Source organism: Canis aureus, chromosome 8 (assembly GCF_053574225.1).
Source record: "Canis aureus isolate CA01 chromosome 8, VMU_Caureus_v.1.0, whole genome shotgun sequence".
Taxonomy (NCBI): Eukaryota; Metazoa; Chordata; class Mammalia; order Carnivora; family Canidae; genus Canis; species Canis aureus.
Genome location: NC_135618.1, coordinates 27,856,502 through 27,884,358, shown reverse-complemented (window position 1 = coordinate 27,884,358; position 27,857 = coordinate 27,856,502). Strand labels below are relative to the sequence as shown.

At 40.8% G+C, this 27,857-nt stretch overlaps 2 protein-coding genes across 11 annotated transcripts in view; one reads left to right on the top strand and one right to left on the bottom strand.

Moving 5' to 3' along the window:
* Positions 1-16,825, bottom strand: part of RTCA (RNA 3'-terminal phosphate cyclase) — a 55,146-nt gene extending 38,321 nt beyond the window's left edge. For 2 of the 7 annotated variants that reach the window (XR_013384552.1, XR_013384553.1), the window contains exons 1-3: positions 3,166-3,355; positions 2,964-3,064; positions 839-982 (exon numbers count right to left, since the gene is read on the bottom strand). Coding sequence is in view for 3 of the 7 variants with exons in the window: in XM_077905591.1 (XP_077761717.1) it covers positions 839-982; positions 2,964-3,064; positions 3,166-3,210 (290 nt within the window). In the remaining 4 variants the exon portion in view is untranslated. Of the gene's footprint in view, positions 1-838; positions 998-2,963; positions 3,065-3,165; positions 3,356-4,135; positions 4,265-13,639; positions 13,681-16,653 lie in introns of those variants that run through there. The other 5 variants (XR_013384554.1, XM_077905591.1, XM_077905593.1 and 2 more) reach the window with 5 other exon arrangements.
* DBT (dihydrolipoamide branched chain transacylase E2) overlaps positions 10,066-27,857 on the top strand; it is a 54,205-nt gene continuing 36,413 nt past the window's right edge. For 2 of the 4 annotated variants that reach the window (XM_077905596.1, XM_077905594.1), the window contains exons 1-3: positions 10,066-10,214; positions 16,162-16,285; positions 19,607-19,682. In XM_077905596.1, coding sequence (XP_077761722.1) covers positions 10,164-10,214; positions 16,162-16,285; positions 19,607-19,682 — 251 coding nt within the window. In that variant the 5' untranslated portion in view covers positions 10,066-10,163. Of the gene's footprint in view, positions 10,215-16,161; positions 16,286-19,606; positions 19,683-27,857 lie in introns of those variants that run through there. The other 2 variants (XM_077905597.1, XM_077905598.1) reach the window with 2 other exon arrangements.

Sequence of the window (27,857 nt, the reverse complement as noted above, 5' to 3'; positions counted from 1 at the left end):
GCAGGGGGGAGGGGCAGAGGGAGAAGGTGAATCAGACTCCCTGCTGAGCAGGCTGGATCCCAGGACCCCAGGACCATGACCTGAGGGAACGGCAGACACTTAACCAACTGAGACATCCAGCACCCCACTCAACATTTTCATAAACTAAAATAATCAAAATCTATTTTAAAAGTTTCTGAAACAAACTGGCACCAGATTTACATTACTAGGTTATTTTATCAAATTTCCTAGTAAATGGATAAGATTTTGGTAAAAACAATATGGTTTACAATAGCAATCAGCCAAATAACCCAGAAAACACAAAAAGTACTCACATGTGTTATCAACAAAAGGAAGAATTCTTGGAAAAGGATAAAGTTTCAATTTAATTGTTAAATATCCATTTTCCAAAGGGAGGAAAAGCCCCAAGATCATATCTAACCATTTCTAAACAGGATAGCATAATCATCTATTAAAAGACAACAAAATACCTAGACTAAAAGTAGAATATGGCCCACAATCAGCTGCAAGCTAAGAATTAAATATGCTACATACAATGCAAAAACTACCTACTCTTACTAGAGTGTAGATTTCATCATTTCCAATACTGTTTTCATATAATAAAAAGAAACAAATGCACTGTACTATACACAAAATTCTAGATAGCTATAATTGATAAGCAATTAGATCCCCAAAACTACATAATCTCTATCCCAGAAAGATTAGTGTTTCATTTCCATTTTAAAAGTGAGGAAACTAAAGCCCAAAGAGGTTAAGCAACTTGTCTAGTAATGACAGTACCAGTACCCGAACCCTTAGTCTAAAGCCCATACTTACATGGAACATAAGTGATACATACCCTGCTGTCTTGGTATCTGCTGTGTGGATTCCACCTTTAATCTTCTCTGGTGTAAATATTATTTCCGTTGAGCCGATTTCTGCCCCCTCCAGTTGCCCATCACACAAATCTCGAATCATTTCCAGTCCAGATAAATGTTGAGGCCTTCAGGTCATAATACTGCATCAAAACGTGTGCATTCAGACTGCCTATATCCCCATTACTTTATGACCCATTTATAAAACTGCAATGGCAAGAAAAGAGCAAGGTCCAACCACAACAAGTGCTATATCTTCAGTATCAGAGCTTCTTTTGGGTTTTTATGTACCTTGACTACCTGCTTAGAGGTACTACTTTGAGGGTTCTTTCCAAACCACTTACTTTAGCTAAAAACACCTACAATGATGCATTGTTGCAAATGAGAAGTATGCAAAGAGGAAAACTGAAAAAACTATCCCAATGCTACCAATCTCACTTACATGTCATTGAATGATGTATAGTACCTGTTATGGGCTGATTGCATTCCTCTAAAATTCTTATGTTGAAGCCCTAACCCCTAGTACCTCAGAATGTGACTGTATTTAGAGTTAGGGCTTTTAAAGAGGTGATTAAGTTAAAAAGAGACAGGGGACAGCTGGCTGCCTCTACCAGTAGAACTTGGGACTCATGATCTTGGGGTTGTAAATTCAATCCCCATGGTGGGTATAGATTCCTTAAAAATAGAATATTAAAAAAAAAAAAAGAGAGAGAGAGAGAGGCAGTTAGAGTAAGCCCTAATCCATTCTCTGTGGTGTCTTTACAAAAAGCGGAAATTCGGACATACAGAGACATCAGGGGTACACATGCACAGAAGGATGACCATGTGAAGTGGCAGCAAGAGAGAGGCCATCTCCAAGCCAAGGAGAAACCCGGAAAGAATTTTCCCGAATGGCACTAAGAGGAAACCAACCCTGCTAGCACCTTGATCTTGGACCTGCAGGCTTCAGAACAATGAGAAAATAAATTTGTTGCTTAGGCCACCCAGTCTATGGCATTTTGTTATGGCAGCTCTGGCAAACTACTGAAGTACCTAAAACAGCCTTAATGAACTGGATTTTCCTATTGGTGAAACTGCTGCAAAAAACTGCTGTGACTAAGGTAATTAATGTTCACAAACATCAATAATTGCCTTTTAATGACTCAAAAATGGGATGTGGATAAAATAAAAGATGAAGAGATTGCTGATCTATTACAATGTCCAAAGGAATCAGTTTGGCTTCAACCTGGGTCCCCTGATAACAGGCACAGATACCTGGACCTTAGCCAGTGACACACCTAGCTTCCCAGACAGAAGAAACAAGGTCAAGTGTCAACGTCTTTACCCGTCCACAACTGGTAATTCTGATTGTACTCCTAACATCTTAGAGGTCTGAATGAAAGCTAGAATAACACCTCTCAGGATCCCTTCTTTTTTTTTTTTTTTTTTTTTTTTTTTTTTTCAGGATCCCTCTTGAGCTATGATTCTAAAAGGCGCAGCGGCAGAGAATACACTGGTTAAAAAAGCGGCGTTTTGCCCGGATCCATCTCACTCGCTGCCGCAACCTCTCCAGGTACTTGGAATGCCCAATGACGTGAGAAAACATTTTAGGTAACAGCTCCTCAGGAAGCTAGAGAACTCTAAGAAACTCTAGAAAAAACGTGGGTCTTGGCAGCACAGGTAGCTCAGCGGTTTAGCGCCGCCTTTGGCCCAAGGCGTGATCCTGGAGACGCAGGATCGAGTCCCACGTCGGGCTCCCTGCATGGAGCCTGCTTCTCCCTCTGCCTGTGTCTCTGCCTCTCTCTGTGTGTCTCTCATGAATAAATAAATGAAATCTTAAAAAAAAAAAAAAAACACGTAGGTCTGTTTTCTCAACTTGCCCCTCGAGGCCTTCAAGGCCGCACAGCCCCGACTACCTCTAACGGCCAGGGCAGGAGCTTGGTCCCCCGGGGCCCTGGGCCCGGCTTCAGATCCCTCAACCTTGGGGCCGAGATCCTGCAAGCATCACCACCCCGGCTCTCAATGCCCCCGCCACACAGCGCGACCCCAACCGCAGGCCCCAAGCACGCAGCCGGTCCCCGCCTTCAGTGAGCCCCACCCCCGTCCCCCACCCCCAGCGCCCCGATTCACCTCAGGCCCGGCGTGCTGCGGCCGGCTCGGATCTTCTGCACCCTCAAGGGGAGGCCCAGGAGGCAGCTCAGGGCTGTAGACACCCTCAGGATCTGGCCGCCCTGCCAAGGGTGCGGGTGCGAGAAGAGGGAGAAGACAGCGTCAGACAGGGACGCACGCCTCCCTAGCAGAGTCCTGCAGCGCCACCGGGGCACTCACTCACCCCTTCCATGATCCCGCCGTCCACCTCCACCCGCTGCCCCGCCATCGGGGGCGCCCTGGGGCCCGGCCCGCAGCGACAAGGCCTCGGCCGGAGTGGAAGGAAGAGACGCTCGCCGCGGCCCCACAGCTCCGACGCGTCCGTCCCCGCTGGGGGCCGCCGGATGCGGCGGAAACTCAGAGGCCGCGCCGGCGCCCGGAAAACCGGAAGCAGCGGAAACCAACCCGGACGCTCAGCGCTGGGAACCGGGATCGCCCGGGCCGGCGGCAGTGCGCGTGCGCGGGCGGACCCAGCTGTGCTTAAAGACGTGGTGCCCGGAAAATTGCGTCCAATCCGACGCTCGCGGGAGATGGGGGGAGGCCTGGGGAAGGGGGCTCGCCGGGGCACGTAAGGGAACGTGTCGCTGGAAAACATGCGGCGTGGAGAAACCCTACGTTCCAACTCTAAGTGGATTCTCCAGCTGTCTCGCAGGCTTCTGCAAACGTGTGTTTCTGTTTTCTCAAGGATCCTGCCGTGTCCAGAGCTGCAGGTGCAAGAAAGGTCTGGATCCTGCAATAAACCGACCACCATCTCTCTGGTCGGGCTTGCTTTCTCTGCAGGCTGCCCCTCCGTACCCGTGAGCCTCTCATTGCTCACAAGGGTGTGTGTGTGTATAGTAATAGTAGCAGTAGAACTAATAGTATTCTTTTTCTCTTGTGAAACACAATTTATTTGGGGATGGGTGGGAAAGGGCAGATCAGAATCAGTAATATAATGTTCTAAAAAGCCAAAAACCGGGACATCTGGGGGATTCAGCGGTTGAGCGTCTGCCTTTGGCCCAGGGCTGATCCTGGAGTCCCGGGATCGAGTCCCACGTCGGACTACTTGCATGGAGCCTACTTCTCCCTCTGCCTGTGTCTCTGCCTCTCTCTGTGTGTCTCTGTCTAATGGATGAATAAATAAAATCTTTTTTAAAAAATCAAAGTTATTTTACCTTGTCCAAAGTGAGGGCGAGTTCATGATAATGCGACCACCATCTTTCACCTAAGACCATGGCAGGCTTCTGGATTCTGCTTGCGGTTCAATTGCTACCATAATGGAGTATCGCATAACATGCAAGCCTCTAGGTAAGCAAAGAAGAGTAAGGCAGCTTCTACCATGAACTTACTGAAGGGGTATTTGAGACACTGAGAAGTAATCAATTACAATGTTATCCTGAATAGCAATACAAACAATATTTAACATATACTAATCTAAGTCGAAGGGCACAGAAATAGCATATGATAAACCACAACAGTAACAGACCATATCTATTGAGCATCTACTTGGGTACCATGCACTGCATGCATTCACAACCTGTTGAAGTGCTTAACAATTTTTACCTCCATTTACAGCTGCATATGTTAAACAATTTGCTACAAATCCACACAGTTAACTAGAAGACCAGGACATGAACCTGGATGATCTGATGTAAATACCATTGTTTCCTAATCCTAAGTGGTGTTTTACCACAACTAATACTAAGAGACTGTTCTACCACTTTTGTGACAAGATACATTCTGGGAACACATACTCTATATATTTAACCAAATCTGGGACATTGCAATATGAAGGATGAGCTGCGAGATTAATTAATCAAGTAAGTGGTCATATTTGCATTTTAGGATGTTGGCTTTGACAATATGTGGAGGGTAAATAGGGCTAAAAGCCTGAAGAGAAAAATGGAAATGGTGCAATAATCTATGCTAGAGATAACCAAAAAAAATTTTTTTTAAGATTTGAGAGTGTGTGTGCTTGCATGCACATGAGCAGGGGAAGTGAGAGAATCCCAAGCAGACTCCCTGCTGAGTGCGAACCCTGTTATGGGGTCTCAACTGATAGATCACTCAACCCTGAGATCATGACCCGAGCCAAATCAAGGGTCGGACGCTTAACAACGGAGACACCTCAGCACCCCAAAAGATAATAAGAATTTGAAGGAAGGAAGCGGCAGTGGGGATGGAATAGTAAAGCTCTACTTCTGTTTTACATCTTAGTCCTATTGTAGAAACTTAACCTTCTCAGGAAACTTGGCTTTCATTTCTAAATTTGCTATGAAATCCTGCCTCTGATCAGTTCACCTAATTCTAACTACTTCCAGTGGGAGGGGGAAGTGAGCAAAATGGTAAGATAATGGAGAGATTAGCTATGCAAGAGTAAATAATAAGCACTTATATAATGCTTTCATAGACATTTTCTGTGTTAATGTTCACCACAAAGCTGTGAGGTCGGGGTTATTGTATCCATTTAACCAATGAGGAGGAATTGAGACCTAGGGAATCAAAGTGACATGCTAAGGTGACATAATAAGTGGTAGAGTTGGGTTAGATGCTAGGTCTTTGCAATTATCTACAAAGAAAAGACATTTAGGCTGACAACAAATTCTTCAACAGAACAATGGAAGTAAAGACAATGGATTGGGATGCCTGGCTGGCTCAATGGGTAAAGCATGGGACTCTTGATCTCAGGGTCATGAGTTCAAGCCCCATGTTGGGCATAGAACTTACATTTAAAAAAAGGACAACAGGGGCACCTGGGTGGCTCAGTGGTTGAGTGTCTGTCTGCCTTTGGCTCAGGGCCTGATCCCAGGGTACTGACTCCCTCCCCACAGGGAGCCTGCTTCTCCCTCTGCCTAAGTCTCTACCTCTTTCTGTGTGTCTCTCATGAATAAAAAAGTAAAATCTTTTTCTTTTTTAAAAAGGGGGGTCCTGAGTGGCTCATTGGTTGAGGATGTGCCTTCCACCTAGCTGGTGATTGCGGAGTTCCAGGATGGAGTCATGCATCCAGCTCCCTGTTTGGTGGGAAGCCTGCTTCTCCCTCTCCCTCTGCCTGCCACTCCCCCTGCTTGTGCTCTCCTCTCTCTGCCAAATAAATAAATAAAATCTTAGAAAAAAAAAAAAAGATTCAAAGATTCAGAATGCTGATAGAAAATAACCATCAATACAGAATTAGGTCCCCAGCAAAATTATCTTTAAAAAATGAGAATGAAATAAAGATACACAGAAACTGAGTTTAAGATACTTTGTAGAGGGGCAGTCCAGTGGCTCAGTGGTTTAGAGCCACCTTCAGCCCAGGATGTGATCCTGGATGAATAAATATAAAAAATCTTTTTTTTTTTTAAAGATACTCTGTAGAGGATGTACTTCAGAAAGAAAAATTACCTCAGAGGGAAAGTCTAATATGTAAGAAGAAAAAAGAAACAAATAAATTGTAAACATGTCAGTTTATCTAAAATAACATTCTGTAAAATAACACTAGACAACAAAAGAGTGTAAATCAAGAGGTGGATGACTAAAGTTAAAGAATTCTCAGGTCTCCTTTGGGCATAGGGTTAAAACATAAATTGATTTAAGACTTTAAAATAAGTATGCAAGTGGGGTGCCTGGGTGCCTCAGTCAATTAAGCATCTTGCCTTAGGTTCAAGTCATGATCTCAGGGTCCTGGGACTGGCTCCCTGCCTGCTTGGTGAGGAGTTTGCTTGTCCCTCTCCCTCTGTCCTTCTCCCATTCTCCCCCTCGTGCACTCCAGTGCTCTCTCTCTCAAATAAATAAATAAAATCTTAAAAAAAAAAGATAAGCATGCAAGCTAAAATCTCAAGAGTAACCAATAAAGTAACAATTGTGTATAACTTCTAAACCAGCTGAAAGGGAAAATGAACTAAGGGGAAAATATACTTCAATTTTTAAAAAAGAGGGATCCCTGGGTCGCGCAGCGGTTTAGCGCCTGCCTTTGGCCCAGGGCGCGATCCTGGAGACCCGGGATCGAATCCCACGTCTGGCTCCCGGTGCATGGAGCCTGCTTCTCCCTCTGCCTGTGTCTCTGCCTCTCTCTCTCTGTGTGACTATCATAAATAAATAAAAATTTTTTAAAAATTTTTTAAAAAGAAAAATTGGGTTGGCATAAAAAAGCAGGATAAAGAACGCACTAAAGCAAGAAAGTAGAGATAAGCTCACAAATACAACTGATAAAAGTGAAACTATAAAGTAATTTTCTGGTTGAAAGCCAGAGATTGGTTCTTTTAAAGAATATTCTATTTACAAGAGCTGCACTTAGGGATCCCTGGGTGGCGCAGTGGTTTGGCACCTGCCTTTGGCCCAGGGCGCGATCCTGGAGATCCGGGATCAAATCCCACATCAGGCTCCCGGTGCATGGAGCCTGCTTCTCCCTCTGCCTGTGCCTCTGCCTCTCTCTCTCTCTCTCTCTGTGACTATCATAAATAAATAAAAATTTAAAAAAAAAGCTGCACTTAAAATATGAAAGATCATGAGAAGCTGAAAATAAAACGATGGAAAAGAGGCACCAATTAAACACCAACTTTCAAAAGAAAGCTGATATAGCTATCTCAACGATAAATTATACTTTAATACAAAAAGCATTATCGGGGAATCCCTGGGTGGCGCAGCGGTTTAGCGCCTGCCTTTGACCCAGGGCGCGATCCTGGAGACCCGGGATCGAGTCCCACATCGGGCTCCCGGTGCATGGAGCCTGTTTCTCCCTCTGCCTGTGTCTCTGCCTCTCTCTCTCTCTCTCTGACTACCATAAATCAATAAATTAATTAAAAAAACAAACAAACAAAAAAAACAAAAAGCATTATCATTGTCAAAAACAGTCACTATAAAAAGTTGAATTCACCAGGAAAATCTAACTATTCAAAACTTTGTATGCCCTAGATTCAGCAGGAGAAAATTTAGTTAAGATAAGGATGATTTTTAAAAAATTGTACTTACTTATTTATTCATGAGAGAGAGAGAGAGAGGCAGAGACACAGGCAGAGGGATAAGCAGGCTCCACGCAGGGAGCCCCACATGGGATTCGATCCCGGGTCTCCAGAATCAGCCCTGGGCTGCAGGCAGGCACTAAACCACTGAGCCACCCATGCTGCCCAATAGGATGATTTGCACAAAACAACAAATAAGATTGATTTAATGGCAATGATATATTATGTACATATTATTTCCATATATAGATATTCTTCAACCAGTTGTTATAGATTACATATTTTCTTAAAGGACTCATGAAACATTTATAAAAAATGACTAAGTTATAAAGCAAATCTAAACAATGTCCAAAGAATATGTATCATACAGGTGGCATTCTCTAACCAAAATGGTTTGGGGGCAGCCCGGGTGGCTTAGCGGTTTAGCTCCGCCTTCAGCCCGGGATGTGGTCCTGGGGACCTGGGATCGAGTCCCACATCGGGCTCCCTGCATGGAGCCTGCTTCTCCCTCTGCCTGTGTTTCTGCCTCTCTCTCTGTGTCTCTCATGAATAAATAAATAAAATCTTTTTTAAAAATGCAATTTTGTTAGAAATTCATTCCAAAAAGAGAAGCAAAACAAGCAGAAAACATATGTATTTGGAAATTTACAAACACCTGTAAATAAACCATAGGTAAAAGAAGAAATGCTAATAGAAAATTGTTTAAGTACCCAAAATGAAAGCTCTACTTATCAGAATCTAGGGAATGCAATGAAACCAGTACTTCAAAAGAAGTTGTTTTCATTGAATATCACTATTGGAGGCTGGCGCCTGAGTGGCTAAGTCAGTTAAGAGCCCGCCTTGGCCTCGGGGGTCCTGGGACTGAGCTCCTGCACTGCACTCCCTGCTCCGGGGGGAGCCTGCTTTCCCCTCTCCCTCCGCCCTTTCCCCTGCTTGGGCTCACTCCCTCTCTGAAATAAATAAATAAAATCTTTAAATGAAAAAAATAATAATACTATTAAAAAAGAATAAAGGCTGATTTTTTTAAGAGTTATTTATTTATTCATGAGAGACACAGAGAGAGAGAGAGGCAGAGGGAGAAAGAAGCAGGCTCCATGCAGGGACCCTGATGTGGGACTCGATCCCGGGTCTCCAGGATCAGGCCCTAGGCCAAACGCGGGGCTAAACCCCTGAGCCACCCAGGGATCCCTAATTCTTTAGACATCTGTTCAGATTTTAATTCCCATGTAGAAGGCAAGAACCAGGCAAATGTCATCCTGGAAGTTTCTAGAAATTGGTGTCCTAGTTGCTCTGAGAAAGATTAACTATTAAAGCTCTGATCTTTTATTCCCCCTTATCAGCTTGACCTCAATTTGACGTTCTGCAACAGCCAAGTCAAGGTATACCAATCAAGGGTATAGATCTGTAACACATATTGTATGTGTGGGCAGCTGCATCTGACAACATTCTTTAAGAAGGAAGATAATGTTGGTATCCTTATTTCAGACATTAGGTAACCTTCTTTATCTTCTGTGAAAAAAATTTTTTTTGTAAAGGCAATTTTGGTCACCAAGAAACTCAATGGGAGTAAGAAATACCCGCCATTGGGTGGTATTCCAGCGCAGACTTTTTTTTTTTTTTTAATTTATTCACGAGAGATACACAGAGACAGGCAGAGACACAGGCAGAGGGAGAAGCAGGCCTCATGCAGGGAGCCCGACGTGGGACTTGATCCAAGGTCTCCAGGGTCACGCCCTGGGCTGCAGGCGGCGCTAAACTCCAGCGCAGACTTGTAACTCACTTGGTGCTCAGCCTTGCTACAAAGCATAGAAATGTCGCGTTTTCTGTGACCAAGGCGGTTACCAGACCAGCAGAAAGGGGATATTTTCCCAGTCATCCCTCAGGTCTTCACCATCACTCTCCAGGTAGGGGCCCTTCCTTTGTGTTCCCTTAACAGTGTCCTGAACAGTGTCCGTTTCCACTTCCCGGAGGAGAACGAAGAGGCTTGGCTGTAAGCAAGTCCGGCCCGACCTCGTCCGCGATGTCACCTTGGAGCCGCCTCCGGCCCCGCCCCTCCGGCCCCGCCCCCGGCCCCGCCCCTCCGGCCCCGCCCCTCCAGCCCCAGCTAGCTCTTTCACCTCCGCGAGCGCGGCTCAGGCCCCGCCCCTCCCCCTGATTGGCTGTCGAGGGGGGAGGCTCGTTCCTGTCCTCGCCATTGGCCGCTCGGGGGGCGGCGCGTTCCCCGGCTCCCGGTTGGTGGTCCGCGCGCTTGTCATTTCCGGGTAAGATGGCCGCAGTGCGTGTGCTCGGGACGTGGAGCCGGAATGCTGGGCGGCTGGTGAGTGGTTGGGGGCTTACTTGAGGCTTGAGGTCGGGGGGTGGGGGGGGAGTGAGTAGTCGCCGGGGTTCCCGGGGAGGCGTGCGACGTTGTCTGCGAGTATCGGGCGGACGGGGCACGTGGAAGGATGCATGCTAGGCGAAGGGCGGCGAGGCTGGCGAGCCCTCCGTACCTGTCGCGACTCCGTCGTCTTCCAGCTCGACCTGCACCCAGGCCCGTCTATTTAGCCTTTCACCCGGTAGCCCTTTATCGGGCACCCTTGGGTGCTGGGCATTGTGATGGGCGCTCGGGATACGGAGATACACATTCATTCAGCATTTATTGAGCACCCACTGTGTGCCGAACACCGACAACACGACCCCTGTCTCGGGGAACTTAGTCTAGAGGAAGAGACCGGTAAAGCAAGGAAGAGCGCCACGGGCCCTTGCCCCCGAGGAGCAGAGAGACTCGCGCTTCGTCCTGAGGACCTGTACTCCTCTCCTGTGTCTGCGCCACGTATCCTTCCGACCCTTTTATCCCCAGAGCTACGACCTACCACCATCTCCTCTGAAGTTCCTTCCTCTGAACCACCTTTTAAACATCCCAGTAATCTTAGTGTTTCATCCTATTTGTATAACGTTTTTCTTTCTGGGATCCCTCCTCCCTAAGCTATGACGGTGGTCGGCCCCTGATCTGCCAAGAGCCTGTGTGTACCAGGTACTGTGCGAGGCTAGGCATTGGGGATGCAAATATGAGCAAGACTCCTGCTGTCTCAAGTGAAGACACCACCTTGTGGTGGCGGGCAGGGGAGAAAGAGCTGGAGGAGTGCTATAATGGGACATTACAAAGGTACAGGAACACATAGGAGGAGTCTCGGGGGCCAGGGAGGAGTTCTCAGCAGACACTGTGTACTTGAGATGTGCACCCTTGTAGGTGTTGGCTTCTCTTTTGAAACTTCTCCTTCCTTAGCTTCTGTGACACTAGCTTCTCAATATTCTTCTTCCTACATCTTTGGCCACTCCATCCCAATCTCCTATTTTCCTGCCCTACTTTTAAATATATATTGGTGTTTATAAGGGCTCTGACTTTGGCCCTCCGCGCTCCCTGGACTACTCCACTTCTTTGAATTTAGTTTCATCTATATGCTGATGATTCCTAAAGTTCCCCAGTCTTCAAGCCAGTTCTACTCCAGACCCATATATATCCTACTGTCCTGGAAATCTCCAATTGCATGCATATTAGGTATTTTTCAGCTGCAGCTAATTAAAACCGAACCAATAAATGGGAAATTTATCTATGCATCCCAAAGCTAGATGGCAGCTGGTTAGGATTGTCATTTCAACAATTCATCTGGCCTTTGCCTCCTTGTTAGGAGAGGGCTGCTACAACCTCATATTCAAGGCAGTGAAGGAAGAAGAGGTGGGACCAGTCAGACTCATTGGCCAGAACTGTTACATGGCACAGCTAGCACAAGGGGTCTTGAAGGAGCTAGCATTTATCCATCATGTCTGCCCCCAATGCCCCCGAGGCACATCAGATTCTGGGTTCCACAACTAAACCTTCCGACTTGTTTCTCTTTTGATTCTAGTCTATAAATACCCCCAATTTTTTAAAAAGATTTTATTTATTTATTCATGAGAGACACAGGGAGAGAGAGAGAGATGCAGAGACACAGACAGAGGAAGAAGCAGGCTCCATGCAGGGAGCCCCATGTGGGACTCAGTCCCGGGTCTCCAGGATCTGAAGGGCTGAAGGCAGTGCTAAACCGCTGAGCCACCCCGGGATCCCCAAATCCCCCAAATTTAGTCATTATTCTCCACCTTGCCCCCCAACTGCCGCTATCCTGGTCCTTTCTAATTGGACTTTCTGCCTCCAGTCTGGTGCCTCTCCAACCCATTCTCTAACCAGCGTGCTCTTATAAAGTAAGACAAATTTGAGAATGTCATTCCTCGCTTAATACTGCCATAAGCAAAATGTCTAAAATTAAAAGAATTATGAGGCAACTTATGATTTGGACCTTTCCACATTCTCTCAGGCTTCATTTCTTGCTGAAACCTACCCACCCAACCCCCACTCTGACATGTCCCTCACTCTTACCCCACATTGATCTACAGTGAAAGTGTATTGAGCTTCAGTTAATTGAACACACTGCTCTCTTTGGATTCCAGGCTCCAGACCTTTGCACATGTATTTCCTCTGCTTTAAAGACTCTTGCCTTCTTTCCCTCTGGCCTCATCTGCAATATACCTTATCCTCTGGATTACTCCTACTCATCCCTTAGACCTTCCTTCCAAGTTTACTTTCTTGAAGTAGGTTGGTTCCCTCTTGTATGTTTGTTTATAATACTCTGTTTCTCCCATTACAACACTATGTACTCACCTCTTTAGTTGTCTTTCTTTGAAGGTATGGACTGTACATTGCATGAGAGAAGGAATTCATCTATTTTGTTCTCTAATTCCACGTGCCTGACTAAACATTTGCTGAACAACTCAGTAAAAAGTCTATTTTTTCCATCTGTTAGAAAGTCATAAACAACAACAGGTCTTAATACTTATAATAAATTATTAAAAGCCCTTACTGTGTTGTGTTTTATACTCTATTGCATCAAGCTTTTGACTCTGGATTAACTTACCATATTGAACTGACAGTGAATTTCTGTTTTGTCTGTCTTCCTGTAATGAAGTGTAAGCAACTTGATTTTAAGGACTATATTCTGTAGCTTCTTTAGCTTTGAATTCCCAAGCCCAGCACAATCCCTGTCTTCAGGAGCGCTCAACAACTGCCTGTTTAATTATTATTTATTTCCTTATTTGAATCTGCTAAACCTTTTTTTCTTTTTCTTTTCTTTTTTTTTTTTTTTTTTTTTTTTTTTTTACCTTTGTTTCATCTCTCCTTTTTTTGGTATTCTGTTTCTAGAAAAAAATGTCTTTTTGAGCTTGACAGATTATTTTTCCTCATTCTCCCTTCTGTTGCTTTATCATCTTTCCATTCAGCAGTATCACTGTTTTTTAGCCTTCTCTTAATCCATTTAGTCACATAATGCCTGTTGTATTTAATGTTGCTTTCTCCTTTTCCACTGTAAATCACTTCAGGAACCTGTTGTTTCATGCCTTAAATACTATAAGTTTCTTAACATTTTCCTCTCTTACTTGGCTTTACCTGTTATAATCTAGTCAATAAACTGCAACTAGATTAATTTCTTAGTCCTTTTCTTCAATTATCTATAGTGTAGTAGTTCAAACTTTTTATCCTGAGATTTATAGTCATCAATATAATTTGGTCCTTGAGTCACTTACGCTGCTTCCTTTTATAAATTTGATCAAGTCAAATTAAGCAACTCACTGCCTGAGGAGACATGTTCTGGCAGCAATTCTTTATGCTGTTCCCTCCACCTTAAAAGTGCATTTCTGTTCTTTAATTATTAATACTTTTTATGCAAGGCCCACCTCAATTCTTCCTCCTGGAAGCCTTTTCAGGTCAAGCCAACCTGAAAAAACAAAACACAAAAAACTCTACTTAAACTCCTTTAACACAATACTTTTTTTTTCCTACTGCGTATACTTACTACAAGAAACTAGAGCGTACATTCCATGCATGAGTGTGTGTTTGTGAGTGTGTGTATATTTATTGTCTCAACTAGGTTATGTTGAAAGCAGGGATTATTTCTCCTACATATAACAATGTGATGTGAAAGAGCCTCAGGTTTACTTGGTTTCAGAGCTGAATTTTGCCATTTGTTTGCTTTGTGACCTTGGACAAAGCACTTCTCTGATCATTTGTTTCTCCTGTGTTAAAGAGTGCTAATGTGCCTATTATTCCGGAGGGTAATTGTGAGATAAAAAGATGATGCATTTCAAGACCTTTATAGTACCCAGAACATAGGGATTCAATAAATGTTTGGTAAGTTCATGCCTCTCTTGCCAGTTTAGTAGTTCTTTCATAAAAGCTGCTGTTAAAGATAAGACCTTATAGTAGTTTAATTTTCTTTCAAATGTTTTTTAAAAACTATTTTTTAAAAAGATTTTATTTATTTATTCATGAGACAGAGAGAGAGGCAGAGACACAGGCAGAGGGAGCCTGACCCAGGACTCGATCCTGGGTCTCCAGGATCATGGCCTGGACTGCAGGCGGTGCTAAACCGCTGAGCCACTCGGGCTCCCCAAAAACTAATTTTTTAAAATAAAAATGAATCCATATAATTCCACTTACTGCTCTCGAAATTAAAATTTATGAATGTCTGATAAAGTGGAGGTTGATTTATGCCTTTGATTCTATTGTTGACTAAGAACCAGGGCTGTGGGAGTTGAAGGAGAAAGAAAGGACACAGAAAATGGGAGTTTGAGAAAGAGCATTCTTTCACTATCTGTTAAATTTTAAGCTATCAACTTTAGTTAGGTTTTATGTTTCTTGAATATTAATAAGATATATATTGTAAAGATTAGTTACTTTAGAATTATCTCTTAAAGTAAAACTAAGATGCATAATTTAAAAATTTGTGTTTTAGGGAAGGGATATTTGGTTTTTCTTTGCCTTTATTTATTTTTATTTTATTTTATTTATTTATTTATGAGAGACAGAGACACAGGCAGAGGGAGAAGCAGGCTCCATGCCCGGAGCCTGATGTGGGACTCGATCCCTGGTCTCCAGAATCAGGCCCCAGGCTGAAGGCGGTGCTAAACCACTGAGCCACCAGGGCTGCCCAACTTTTAAATTTTAAGGGCTAATCACTAAATGATAATGTACATGATAATAAAATAGCTTTTTAAATTAAAAGTAACTCTTACATTAATAAAAAAATTTTAAATACCACTATTCTCAAATACATTCAGGGAGCTAGAATTTTTTTTTTTTTTTAGTTTTTTTTATTATTTATTTATTCATAGAGACACAGAGAGAGAGAGAGAGAGAGGCAGAGAGAGAAGCGGGCTCCATGCAGGGAGCCTGACGTGGGACTCGATCCCCGGTCTCCAGGATCATGCCCCAGGCTGCAGGTGGCGCTAAACCACTGCGCCACTGGGGCTGCCCTAGAATTTTTTATATGTTACATTTAAAAGGGTGATATAGGTAACCAGGTATTAATAACATTGAAATATTAATTTTAGGGACGCCTGTGTGGCTCAGTGGTTGAGCGCCTGCCTTTGGCTCAGAGCATGATCTCGTGATCCCGAGGTCCAGGGATTGAGTCCCACATCGGGCTACCTGCATGGAGGTTGCTTCTCCCTCTGCCTATGTCTCTGCCTCTTTCTCTTTCATGAAAAAAAAATAAAAGAATCTTTTAAAAAAATGTAATATTAATTTTCAAAATAAAATAGTCTACCTTTCAGACACATAGGTTTTAATATATCAAGTTGAATATATTTAGGCCTACTTATTTCTATTACATATTGTCTTGCATTACACTAAGATATTATACAAAACAGTTACATCTAAAGAGTCATCTGTAAATTATAGTAAGAAAACCTTTCCCTACAGCACTACATATATTTTTCAGTTTTTAGATGCCAACAGTCAGTTTTGAATTCTTTAGTAATAGTTTTGTCTTAGGAAGCCTTTAACGATTTGACTGCATCTGTAAAGTGTTGTGTTTGTACAGAATACATCGTTAAAATTTCTTCACTTTCGTAAGAAATTTTAGGCAAGACTCATAAGCATATAAACAAATCTGACTCCAAGGATATAGTTTTACTAAATAAAAGAACAAAATAATGTTTTCTGGATGCTAAGGTTTAAGTTCCTTTAATTTCTTTAACAGAAATACTTAAGAAATAACCAATCTTCATAAACTTGAGTGTCACTGATGCCAGGTTTTGACCAGTTCAGATTTTGACCTGGCTAATTTCATATTGTTTGTATGGTGATAATGACTGTTCTACTTTTAGAATAGACTTGAAATTCAATATGTACTTACAGAGATAAGCCATCAAGAATATTCACAAAAGCTTTTACTTTTTTGTTTTCTCATCTTTAGATTTGTGTTCGCTACTTTCAAACATGTAATAATGTTCATATTTTGAAGCCAAAGTATGTGTGTTTCTTTGGTTATCCTTCATTCAAATATAGTCATCCACATCAGTTGCTGCAAACAAGTGCTGGTAAGTATGATCTCAAAATAGCCTTTATAAAAAAAATATTTTGTATTGTATTCAGAACTTTTTAAAAAGTAATTGAAGAGTTATCAAAGTAAAAAAAGTTAACCGTTTCTTTCTAGCCCAGCCCTCCTTGCTCTCCTTGATCTATCCTTTTCTTATTTTGTTTTCTGTGCCTACTTCCCATCCCCCCCACCCCCATCCCTTTCACATCTTCCCATAAATGCTTGTGTCTTCTTAATGTTGGGAATGAGTTGTCTTGGGTCATGTGTTCTTTATCATCTGACTCATCTAAGTGCAATAGTTAGATAAATTATTGACTTAGATTGTATCCTTGTACTGTCACTGTATTGTTGGTTGGATGAAACACTTACCTCAGTCTATTGTGTTAAGATTGTGTGATGAAATCATCCAAAGGTGTTCCTAAACAGAAAGTTTTCTGACTTTACCATTTAATTACCTTTCTCCCATCTTTTTCTACCCTTAGTAAAGAACTTGAAGCCTCAAGTTAAGTGTTAGCTTTGGCAAGGGCACTAAATTATTTTTTTTCTGATGGTCCATTTAGAACTCTGATACAGAACCCTAGACTTTTGTTACATCACTAAGTTTTTGATAGTTATCTGGTGCCTTACTCTGTGCTAGCAAAGAAAAATGGGAGAATTCCAGGCAGATCCAACCCCTGACATCAGTCTTTCCCACCCCCCCTTTTTCCCCCTTTTTATATAGGCCATCTTCCACAACACCCCAAGATATGTAAACTCTACCTTCACCATTTTTAAGATTATTATTTTTAAAAGTGGATATTTTCCTTTTACTTCTCAGAAAAAATAGAGGCCATTCAAGCAGGAACTCCAACTTCCTGTTCTAGTCTCTAAACACTTACCTTGAGCTTTGGGTTCTTGGTCTATCAACTACTAGCTGTGTAACTTTAAGCAGGTTAATTAATTCCTTTCTATTTCATAATCTATAAAACAGGAGTAATGATAGAATCTAACTCATTGTATTGTTGTGAGAATTCATTTAGTACAAATATTTATTGATCACCTGCTATCTGCCAAGGCACTGTTCTAGGTGCTTGGGATCCATTCTCTTCCTATACTCTCTAACTCAGTGAATATGTAAGCTAGAAACCTTGGGGCTTCCTGATTCCTGTTTCACATCAAATTGGTTACTGAGATCTATTAATTTGACATCTTACATGATTCTTAAATCTGTCTTCTCTTTTTCAGACAGCTTTGAAAATATATAAATATATTAAGTTCCATACTTCAGTTTTGTACCTGTAGTAGCCTCTTAACTGCTTTCTCTGTCATCTATTCCCCAACCCCATTCACCACATTCCTGCCAGGGAGATTTCTTTCTAAAATTATGGACCCAAAGTTACAGCTCTGAAATTGCAGATGGTACTCCCTACTGGTTAATTAATACTGAATAACAATCCTGCCCACAACTTAGTGGCATAAAACAACAATGATTTATTATTTCTCAGGATTCTGGGGGTTCCCTGGATCAGCAGTTCCCTCTGCTGGTTTCATTTGCATATGACTATTCAGCTAGAGGATCTTCTGGGCTGGAAGGTCAAAAACAGTCTCACACACATGTCTAATCATTGATGCTGGGTTTTGGGTGAGGCATCTCATTTCCCCTCCACCTGGTCTTTCATCTTACAGTAGACTAAATCAGCTTTTTAACTTGGGGATCTAAGGCAATATTCCAAGAGGGAGAAGATAGAAGAAGCTGCAAGGCCCTTTGAGGTCTGGGGTCCAGAATTTGTACAACTTCTCTTCTATTATATTCTCTTGTCCAAGCAAGTGATAGGCCACTATAGATTTAAGTAGTGGCAAATTAGACTCTATGTCTATGAGAGCAGCTGCAAAAAAAAAAAAATATGACCATATTTACTTACCACTGGCTCCTGATTACCTTCAGGATAAATTCCAAACACTTCACCTTGGCACAGGTGAAGCAGAATTGCTTTTGAGTCAAAGTTACAGACTTTTGGTTTAAGGCTTTTGATATTTAATACTAGATTATTTTTCAGAAATGTTCCAGTTTTACTATGAGCAGCAGGCTATAAGAAGACCCAACTTACTAGAGAGGAAATAAGAGGTGCCTATACCTCCATATCAAAAATGCAATTGTATTTTTTTTTAAGATTTTATTTATTTATTTGACAGAGAGAGTGAGCAAGCAAGCAGGGGCAGAGGTGGGCAGAGGGAGAGAGAAGCAGGCTCCCCCTGAACAGGGAGCCTGATGTGGGGCTCAATTCCAGGACCCTGGGATCATTGACCCGAGCCAAAGGAAGATGCTTAAGCAACTGAATTACCCAGGCGCCCCCCAAAAATGCAACTGTATTTCTTTTCTTTTCTTTTTTTTTTTTTTAAGATTTTATTTATTCATAGAGACAGAGAGAGAGAGAGAGGTAGAGACACAGGCAGAGGGAGAAGCAGGCTCCATACAGGATGCCTGACTTGGGACTCAATCCCGGGTCTCCAGGATCACATCCCAGGGTGCAGGCTGTGCTAAACCGCTGTACCGCCAGGGCTGCCCGCAATTGTATTTCTTAACCATTAACTTAACTCCTTGTATTTATTTAAAAAATCTTACAACCTAAATCCACTTGTTGTGTGTTTTGTAACCAATTTTGATGAACAGCAGTCTGAAGATAGAGGAGCACTCTTGAATCAGTTCAGAGTGGCTTGTTACCCTGGAAAAGAGAGGATCCATACCTACTTTCTGTTGACCAGAAGTACTTTCTCTTGGGAAAAATTACCATAAAGTATCACTTGCATCTAATTGTTATAAGAGTGGGGTAGAAATTCCAAAAGGGATGAAAACTGGAAAGAGGAAAGAGAGGGACTAAGATTTAATGGTAAGTCAACAGAACATGGTTTGGACAGATGAAAATTTTTCATCAGGTTTTCTAGATATGGACCTGTCCAATCATTAGCCACTAAGAATGAGAACAGTTACATGAAGTCAAAAGAGAACTAAGAGCAGGTCACTAATGGTTATTACAGAGTAATAACAGAAAACAAGGAGATCCAGCTAACTGGGCCTTCAGTACCCTTGTAAAGAACATTATTTGGAAGTTGGAAAATAGAAGTGCTGTGGCAGTATCAGTAGGTCCGTAACACTAAATGGTTTATTTAAATCTTTGATGTTTATGAATAATGGTTATGCTTTTAAAATTATAAAATACTTTTTTATCTGTAAAATAAATAGTTTCTGTCTCTGCTTGGGAATGTTTTCTAATTTTAGCTGTGAAAGCATCTATTAGGAATACATTACATAATTAATGAGATCATTTCTCATTTGTCTTTGAAGCTCTGCAGGGACAGATTGTTCAATTCAAACTATCAGACATCGGAGAAGGGATTAGAGAAGTAACTATTAAAGAATGGTAAGTTGGGGCACTTAGCTGGCTTAGTCAGTAGAGTATGTAATCTTGATCTTGGGATTGTAAGTTTGAGCCCCCATGCTGGGTGTTGAGATTACTTAAAAATAAAATCTTAAAAAAAAAAGGCATGGTAAATTATTCTGAAAAAGATTTTAAGTCAGTGTAAAAATAATTTGTAAAAATAAGTTGAGAAACTTCTTTCTATAACAGTGCTTTTTTTAAAACAATAAAGTAGCTTGTGTTGCTGATGTGTTAATACAATTCATCATATATCATAACATTTTATTTGATGGAATTTATTAAGGATTATATTTTCTTAAAATTTTTTTTTCACTGCCCACCCCTCACTTCAGCTAAAAAAGAGAAATCAGCCTGTAAAAGTTAACTTGATATGACCATGTGTTTGATGGCATTTGTATATGAACTTACTGTTTATTTCCAAATTATATTAAAATCATGTTACAGTCTAAGCTTTCTTTACTGTACTGAAAATGACCTCAGGAGGAATACCAGTACATTTGACTCACCATTCCCTGACAGTTTGCCTATATTTTTAGGATGGGTTAAAATATAATACCAAAAGGTATTAATCAAAAAGAATTTTTGGAAAGGTTAAAAAAATATCTTAAAAATCTTGAAACAGAAATAAAAAACCTCATACTACCTTCATCATCCTTCTACCTCTTTTCCTTTTCCTTTTTGGAAAAAAAATACCTCTGGGTAGTGAATGAATTTTTAAAGGTGTCTAGAAGTAGCAGTGAAGATGAATAAATGGATTCTCTTTCACCATAGTTTTATGCTGTTGAAGATCCTTTTAAGAATCTGATTCAGGGGGACGCCTGGGTGGCTCTGCAGTTAAGTGTCTGCCTTCAGTTCAGGGCGTGATCCTGGAGTCCCAGGATCGAGTCCCACATTGGGCTCCCAGGATGGAGCCTGCTTCTTCTCCCTCTGCCTGTGTCTCTGCCTCTGTCTCTGTGTCTTTCATGAATAAATAGATAAAATCTTAAAAAAAAAGAAAAATATATATGCAATATTATATTGTGTGTGTATATATAGTGCATATGTGTATGTTTATATGCACTATATATACAGTAATGCAGTTGGTAAAATGTTAAAAAGCAGAATTATGTGCTACACACTGAGAATAGAAATATGTAAGGATACATGATTTAACAGAAGGTGATGTGTTTATGTAAGTGGCAGTAAAAACTTATTTATCCTTAGAATTAATAAGAGCAAATATATGTATAAAGAAGAAAAATACTTCAATTTCAAAAAACCTTTGACAGACTTCTAAAACAAAAGTTTGCATTATATATGTGCTTTTGTCTTAAAGTCAGCTTCATCTGATGTTAATATAGCCACTTCCGCTCTTTTTTGTTAATGTTTGCATGATTCTTTTGGTGTGTGTGTTGTATATGTGTTCTGTGTGTGTTATGAATATATGCTGTTATTGTGTGGTGTGTATGTGCTAAATGTGTGATTTTTATGTGACAATATGGTATATGTCTTGAGTTTGTGATACATGTGTTTTGTGAATGTTGTGTGTGGAATATATGTTAGTGTGTGTTTGGTATGTGTGATGTGTGTTTGGGTATATGCTGTTTCTTTTTTTTAATATTTAAAAATTTTAATCCAAGTTAACATTCAGTTTTTGTTTTTTTTTTAAGATTTATTTATTTATTTATGATAGACATAGAGAGAGAGAGAAAGAGAGAGGCAGAGAAACAGGAGGGGGGAGAAGCAGGCTCCACACCAGGAGCCTGATGCGGGACTCAATCCTGGGACTCCAGGATTGCGCCCTGGGCCAAAGGCAGGCGCTAAACCCCTGAGCCACCCAGGGATCCCAACATTCAGTGTTATATTAGTTTCACATATACAAAATAGTGATTCAACAATTATATATATTACCTGGTGCTCAGTATTACAAGCGCACTCCTTATTCCCTATTCCCTATTTAACCCATCCTCCCACCTACCTCCCCTTTGGTATCTATCAGATTATTCTCTGTAATTAAGAGTCTCTTGGTTTTATATCTCTCTTTCTCCTCCCACCTTTGCTCATTTGCTTTGTTTCTTAAATTCCATATAGGAGTGAAATCATGTGGTATTTGACTTTCTCTGACTGACTGACTTCACTGAGCATCACATTCTGTAGCTCCATCCATGTTTCAAGTGGCAAGATTTCATTCTTTTTTATGGCTGAATAATATTTCATTGTATGTATATACCACCCATTTTCAGTGGACACTTGGGCTGCTTCTGTATCTTGATTATTGTAAATAACTGCTATAAACAGAAGGGTGTATGTATCCCTTTGAATTAGTGTTTTTGTATTCTTTGGGTAAGTACCTAGTAGTATGATTGCTGGATTATAGGGTAGGTCTATTTTTGACGTTTTGAGGCACCTCCATTCTGTTTTCCACATTGGCTGAACCAGTTTGCACTCCCACCAATAGTGCATGAAGGTTCCTTTTTCTCCAGATTTTCACCAAGGCATGTTTTTCTTACATTGTTGATTTTAGCCATTCTGACAGGTGTGGGGTGATATTGCATTATAGTTTTGATTTGTGTGTCCCTGATGGTAAGTGATGATAAGCCTCTTTTCATGAGTCTGGTGGCTGTCTAGATGTCTTTGGAGAAATGTCTGTTCATGTTTTCTGCCCATATTTTAATTGTATTATTTGTTTTTTGGATGTTGAGGTTTTTTTTTTTTTTTAAGATTTTATTTATTAATTAGAGTGAGCCAGAGTGAGAGAGAGTATGAGCTGAAGGAGGGGCAAGAAAAGAGGGAGAAGCAGGTCCTTCGCTGAGCAGGAAGCCCTATACAGGGCTTGAACCTGGGACTCCAGGATCATGACGTGAGCTGAAGGCAGACGCTGAACCGACTGAGCCACCCAGGTGCCCCTGGGTGTTGAGTTTTTTTATTTTTTTCTCAAAGATTTTATTTATTTATGAGAGACAGAGAGAGAGAGGCAGAGACACAGGCAGAGGGAGAAGCAGGCTCCATGCAGGGAGCCTGATGTGGGACTCGATCCTGGGACTCTAGGATCATGCCCTGGGCCGAAGGCAGGCGCTAAACTACTGAGCCACCCAGGGATCCCAACTTCTTTATGTATTTTGGTTACTAACCCTTTATCACATATGTCATTTGCAAATATCTTCTTTTTTAAAAAAAAAAAAAGATTTTATTTATTTATTCAGGAAAGACACAGAGGAGAGAGAGAGGCACAGACACAGGCAGAGGGAGAAGCAGGCTCCATGCAGAGAGCCCGATATGGGATTCGATCCTGGGATTCCAGGATCACACCCTGGGCCAAAGGCAGGCGCTAAACCGCTGAGCCACCCAGGGATTCCCTGCAAATATCTTCTATTCACAAGGTTGTCTTTTAGTATTGTTGGTTGTTTCCTTTCTGTACAGAGCTTTTTATTTTGATGTAATCCCAATAGTTTATTTTTGCTTTTATTTCCCTTGCCTCAGAAGACATCAGAAAGACATTGCTATGGCCTATGTTAAAGAAGTTACCACCTGTATTCTCGTCCAGGATTTTTATGGTTTCAGGTCTCACATTTAGGTCTTTAATCCATTTTGAGTTTATTTTTGTGTATGGTGTAAGAAAGTGATTTAGGTTCCTTCTCTTGCATGTACCTGTCCAGTGTTCCCATCACCACTTGTTGAAGAAACTCTTTTTCCCATTGGATGTTCTTTCCTGCTTTGTTAGAGATTAATTAACCAATGAATTGTGAGTTCATTTCTGGGTTTTCTATTCTGTTCTCTTGATCTGTGTGTTTATTTTTGTGCCAATACCATACTTTTTTGATCATTACAGCTTTGTAATGTAACTTGAAGTCTGGAATTTTGATACCTCCAGCTTTACTTTTCTTTCTCAAGATTGCTTTTGCTATTTGGGGTCTTGTGGTTCCATACAAATTTTAGAATTGTTTGTTTTAGTTCTGTGAAAAATGCTGTTGGTATTTTGATAGATAATTGCATTAAGTGTGTAGATTAGGGGCACCTGGGTAGCTCAGGTCCTGAACATGGGGTCCTGGGATCGAGCCCCACATTGGACTCCCTGCCCATTAGGGAGTCTGATTCTCTTTCCCCTCTCCTCCTGCCCCTCTCCCTGCTTGTGCTCTCTCTCTCTCAAATAAATAAATAAATTCTTAAAAAAAAATAAATGTGTAGGTTGCTTTGAGTAGTATAGACATTTTAATCATATTTGTTCTTCCATTCCATGAGCATGGAATGTCTATTTCTTTGTATCATCTTCAATTTCTTTCATCAGTGTTTTATAGTTTTCTTTCTTTCTTTTTTTTTTTAATTCATGAGAGACACAGAGACAGAGAGAGAGAGGGAGGCAGAGACACAGAGACCCAGGCAGAGGGAGAAGCAGACTACATGCAGGGAGCCTGATGTGGGACTCGATCCCAGGCCCCCAGGATCATATCCTGGGCCCAAGACAGGCTCTAAACCGCTGAGCCATCCAGATGTCCCAAGTTTTATAGTTTTCAGAGTACAGGTCTTTCACCTGTTTGGTTCGATTTATTCCTAGATATCTTCTTATTTGTGGTGCAATTGCAAATGAGATTGTTTGCTTAATTTCTCTTTCTGCTTCTTCTTTAGTGGTGTATAGAAATGCAACAGGTTTCTGTACATTGATTTTGTATCCACAACTTAATTGAATTCGTTTATCAGTTTTAGTAGTTTTTGGTAGAGTCTTTCGGGTTTCCTGGATATACTATCATGTCATCTACAAATAGTGAAAATTTTATATATCCCTTACCAATTTGGATGCCTTTTATTTTAGTTGTTGTTTATTTGCTGTGGCTAGTACTTCTAGTATTATGTTGAATAAAAGTGAAGGAAGTGGACATCCATATCTTGTTCCTGACCTGAGGGGAGAGGCTCTCAGTTTTTCCCCATTCAGGATGATGTTAGTTGTGGGTTTTTCATATATGGCCTTTATTATGTTGCCTTAATGTTCTCTCTAAACCACTCTGTTGAGGGTTTTTTTTATCATGAATAGATTTGTATTTTGTAAAATGCCTTTTCTGTGTCTGTTGAAATGATCAGATAATTTGGATCCTTTCTCTTATTGATGTATCGCATTGATTGATTTGTGAATATTGAACCACCCTTGCAACCCAGAGATAAATCCTCTTGATCATAGTGAATGATTTTTCTTAATGTATTGTTGGATTTTGTTTGCTAGTATCTTGTTGAGGATTTTTGCATCTATATTCATCAGGGATATTGGCCTATACTTTTGCTTTTTAGTGATGTGTTTATCTGGTTTTGGTATCAGGGTAATAATACTGGCCTCCTAGAATGAATTTGGAAGTTTACGTTCCTTTCCATTTCTTGGAACAATTTAAGAAAGAGAGGCATAAACTCTTCTTTAAATGTTTGGGGATCCCTGGGTGGCGCAGCGGTTTGGTGCCTGCCTTTGGCCCAGGGTGCGATCCTGGAGACCCGGGATCGAATCCCACGTCGGGCTTCCAGTGCATGGAGCCTGCTTCTCCCTCTGCCTGTGTCTCTGCCCCTCTCTCTCTCTGTGTGACTATCATAAATAAATAAAAATTAAATGTTTGGTAGAATTGTGTGAAGCCATTTGATCCTGGACTTTTGTTTGTTGGGAGTTTTTTCACTACTGATTTAATTTCTTTGCTAGTTGTCTATTTCAAATTTTCTTTTTTTTCCTGATTCAATCTTGGTAGTTCACACGTTTCTAGGAATTTATCCATTACTTCCAGGTTGTCCAATTTGTTGGCAAATAGTTTTTTATAACATTCTCTTAAAATTGTTTGTATTTTTGTGATAGTGTTTTTTTTCCTCTTTCATTTGTGATTTTATCTATTTGAGTCCTTTCTCTTTTTTTCTTGTTAAGTCTGACTAGAGGTTTATCAATTTTATTGATATTTTCCAAAGAACCAGGTCCTTGTTTCATTGATTTTTTTTCTATTTTTAAAAATTTCTATATTTATTTTGCCCTAATCTTTTTTTTATTTCATTCCTGCTGGTTTTAGGTTTTGTTTGTTCTTATTGTTCTAGCTCCTTTGGATGTAAGATTAGGTGGTTTACTTGAGATTTTTCTTGCTTCTTGAGGTAGGCCTATATGGCTATAAACTTACCTCTTAGAACTGCTTTTGTTGCATCCCAAAGGCTTTGGACCTTGTATTTTCATTTTCCTTTGTTTCTATATACTTTTAAAATTTCTTCTTTGATTTCCTGTTTGATCTAGTCATTGCTTAGTAGCATGTTATTTAACCTCCATGTATTTGTGATCCTTCCAGATTTTTTCTTGTGGTTGACTTCTAGTTTAATAGTGTTGTGATTAGGAAAGATGAATTGTATGACTTAAGCCTTAAATTTGTCAAGGATTGTTTTGTGGCTGAATATGTGATCTATTCTGTAGATGCCTGGGTGGTTCAGTCAGTTAAGCATCTGCCTCCAGCTCAGGTCTTGATCCTGGAGTCCGGAGATTGAGCCCTGTGTCAGGCTCCCTGCTGAGCTTCTCCCTTTCCCTGTGCTCCTCCCTGCTTGTGTTCTCTCACTTGCTCACTCTTGCTTTCAAATAAATAAATACAAAATTTAAAACTATGTGATCTGTTCGGGAGGATGTTCCATATGTACCTGAAAAGAATGTGTATTCTCCTGTTTTAGGCTGGAATGTTCTGCATATAGCTGTTAAATTCATCTGATCCAGAGTGTTGTTCAAAGTCATTGTTTCCTTATTGATTTTCTCTAGATGAAATGTCTATTGATGTAAGTGGGGTGGTAAAGTCCCGTACTATTACTGTATTACTATTGATTAGTTCCTTTATTTTTGTTATTAACTGTTTTATGTATTTGGGTCCTCCCATGTTGGGTGCATAAATATTTACAATTACATCTTGTTGGATTGTCCCCTTATTATATAATGTCTCTTATTATAGCCTTTGTTTTAAAGACTATCTCTTCTGATGGAAGTATTGCTACTCTGGGTTTTTCTTTTCTTTCTTTAAAGATTTTATTTATTTATTTATTTATTTATTTATTTATTTGAGAGAGAGAGAGAAAGTGCGAGCATAGGCAAAGGGAGGAATAGAGGTGGTGGGAGAAAGAATCTCAAACAGACTCTACACTGAGCATGGAGCCTGATGCAGGACTGAATCTCATGACCTTGAGATTATAACCCAAGCTGAAATCAAGAGTCAGATGCTCGGCAGACTGAACCACCCAGGAGCCCCATACTCCAGCTTTCTTTTGACATCTATTTGCGTGATAGATGTTTCTCCATCGCCAATTTCAATCTGCAGGTGTCCTTAGGTCTAAAATGAGTCTCTTGTAGGCAGCATATAGATGGATCTTGTTTTGTTTTGTTATTTACCCATTCTGTCACCCTATGTCTTTTGATTGGCATGTTTAGTCCATTTATATTCCAAGTAATTATTGATAGATACATATTTTTCATCATTTTATTACTTGTTTTGTGGTTGTTTCTAAAGATTTTTTTTCTGAACTTGTCATTCTCTCTTTCATGGTTTACTGGTTTACCTTAGTGATATATTTGGGTTTCTTTCTCTTTATTTTTGGTGTATTTATTAGTGGTATTAATTAGTATATTTGTTGTTACCATTAGGTTTGTATATAACATTCTGCACATAACAGTGTAGATTAAGTTGGTGGTCACTTAAGTTTAAACACATTCTTCTTTCCTCTCCATGTTTTAGGTACATGGTGTCATATTTTACATCCTTCTATTTTGTGAGTTCCTTGACTGATTTTTTTACAGAAATATTCATTTTTTAAAAAAGATTTTATTTACTTATTCATGAGAGACACAGATTGAGAGAGGCAGAGACATAGGCAGAGGGAGAAGCAGGCTTCCCACAGGGAGCCTGATGCGGAACTCGATCCCAGAACTCAAGGATCACACCCTGAGCCGAAGGCAGATGCCCAACTGCTGAGCCATCCAGGCGTCCCAGAAATATTCATTTTTACTGCTTTTGTGTTTCTTACCTCTGTACTCTCACTCTCAGTCTCTCCTAGAAAGATTCAGAGTCTTTATTTTTTTATTTTTTATTTTTATTTTTTTAAGATTTTATTTATTTATTAGAGACAGAGAGAGAGAGAGGCAGAGACACAGGGACACAGAGGGAGAAGCAGGCTCCATGCAGGGACCCCGACGTGGGACTC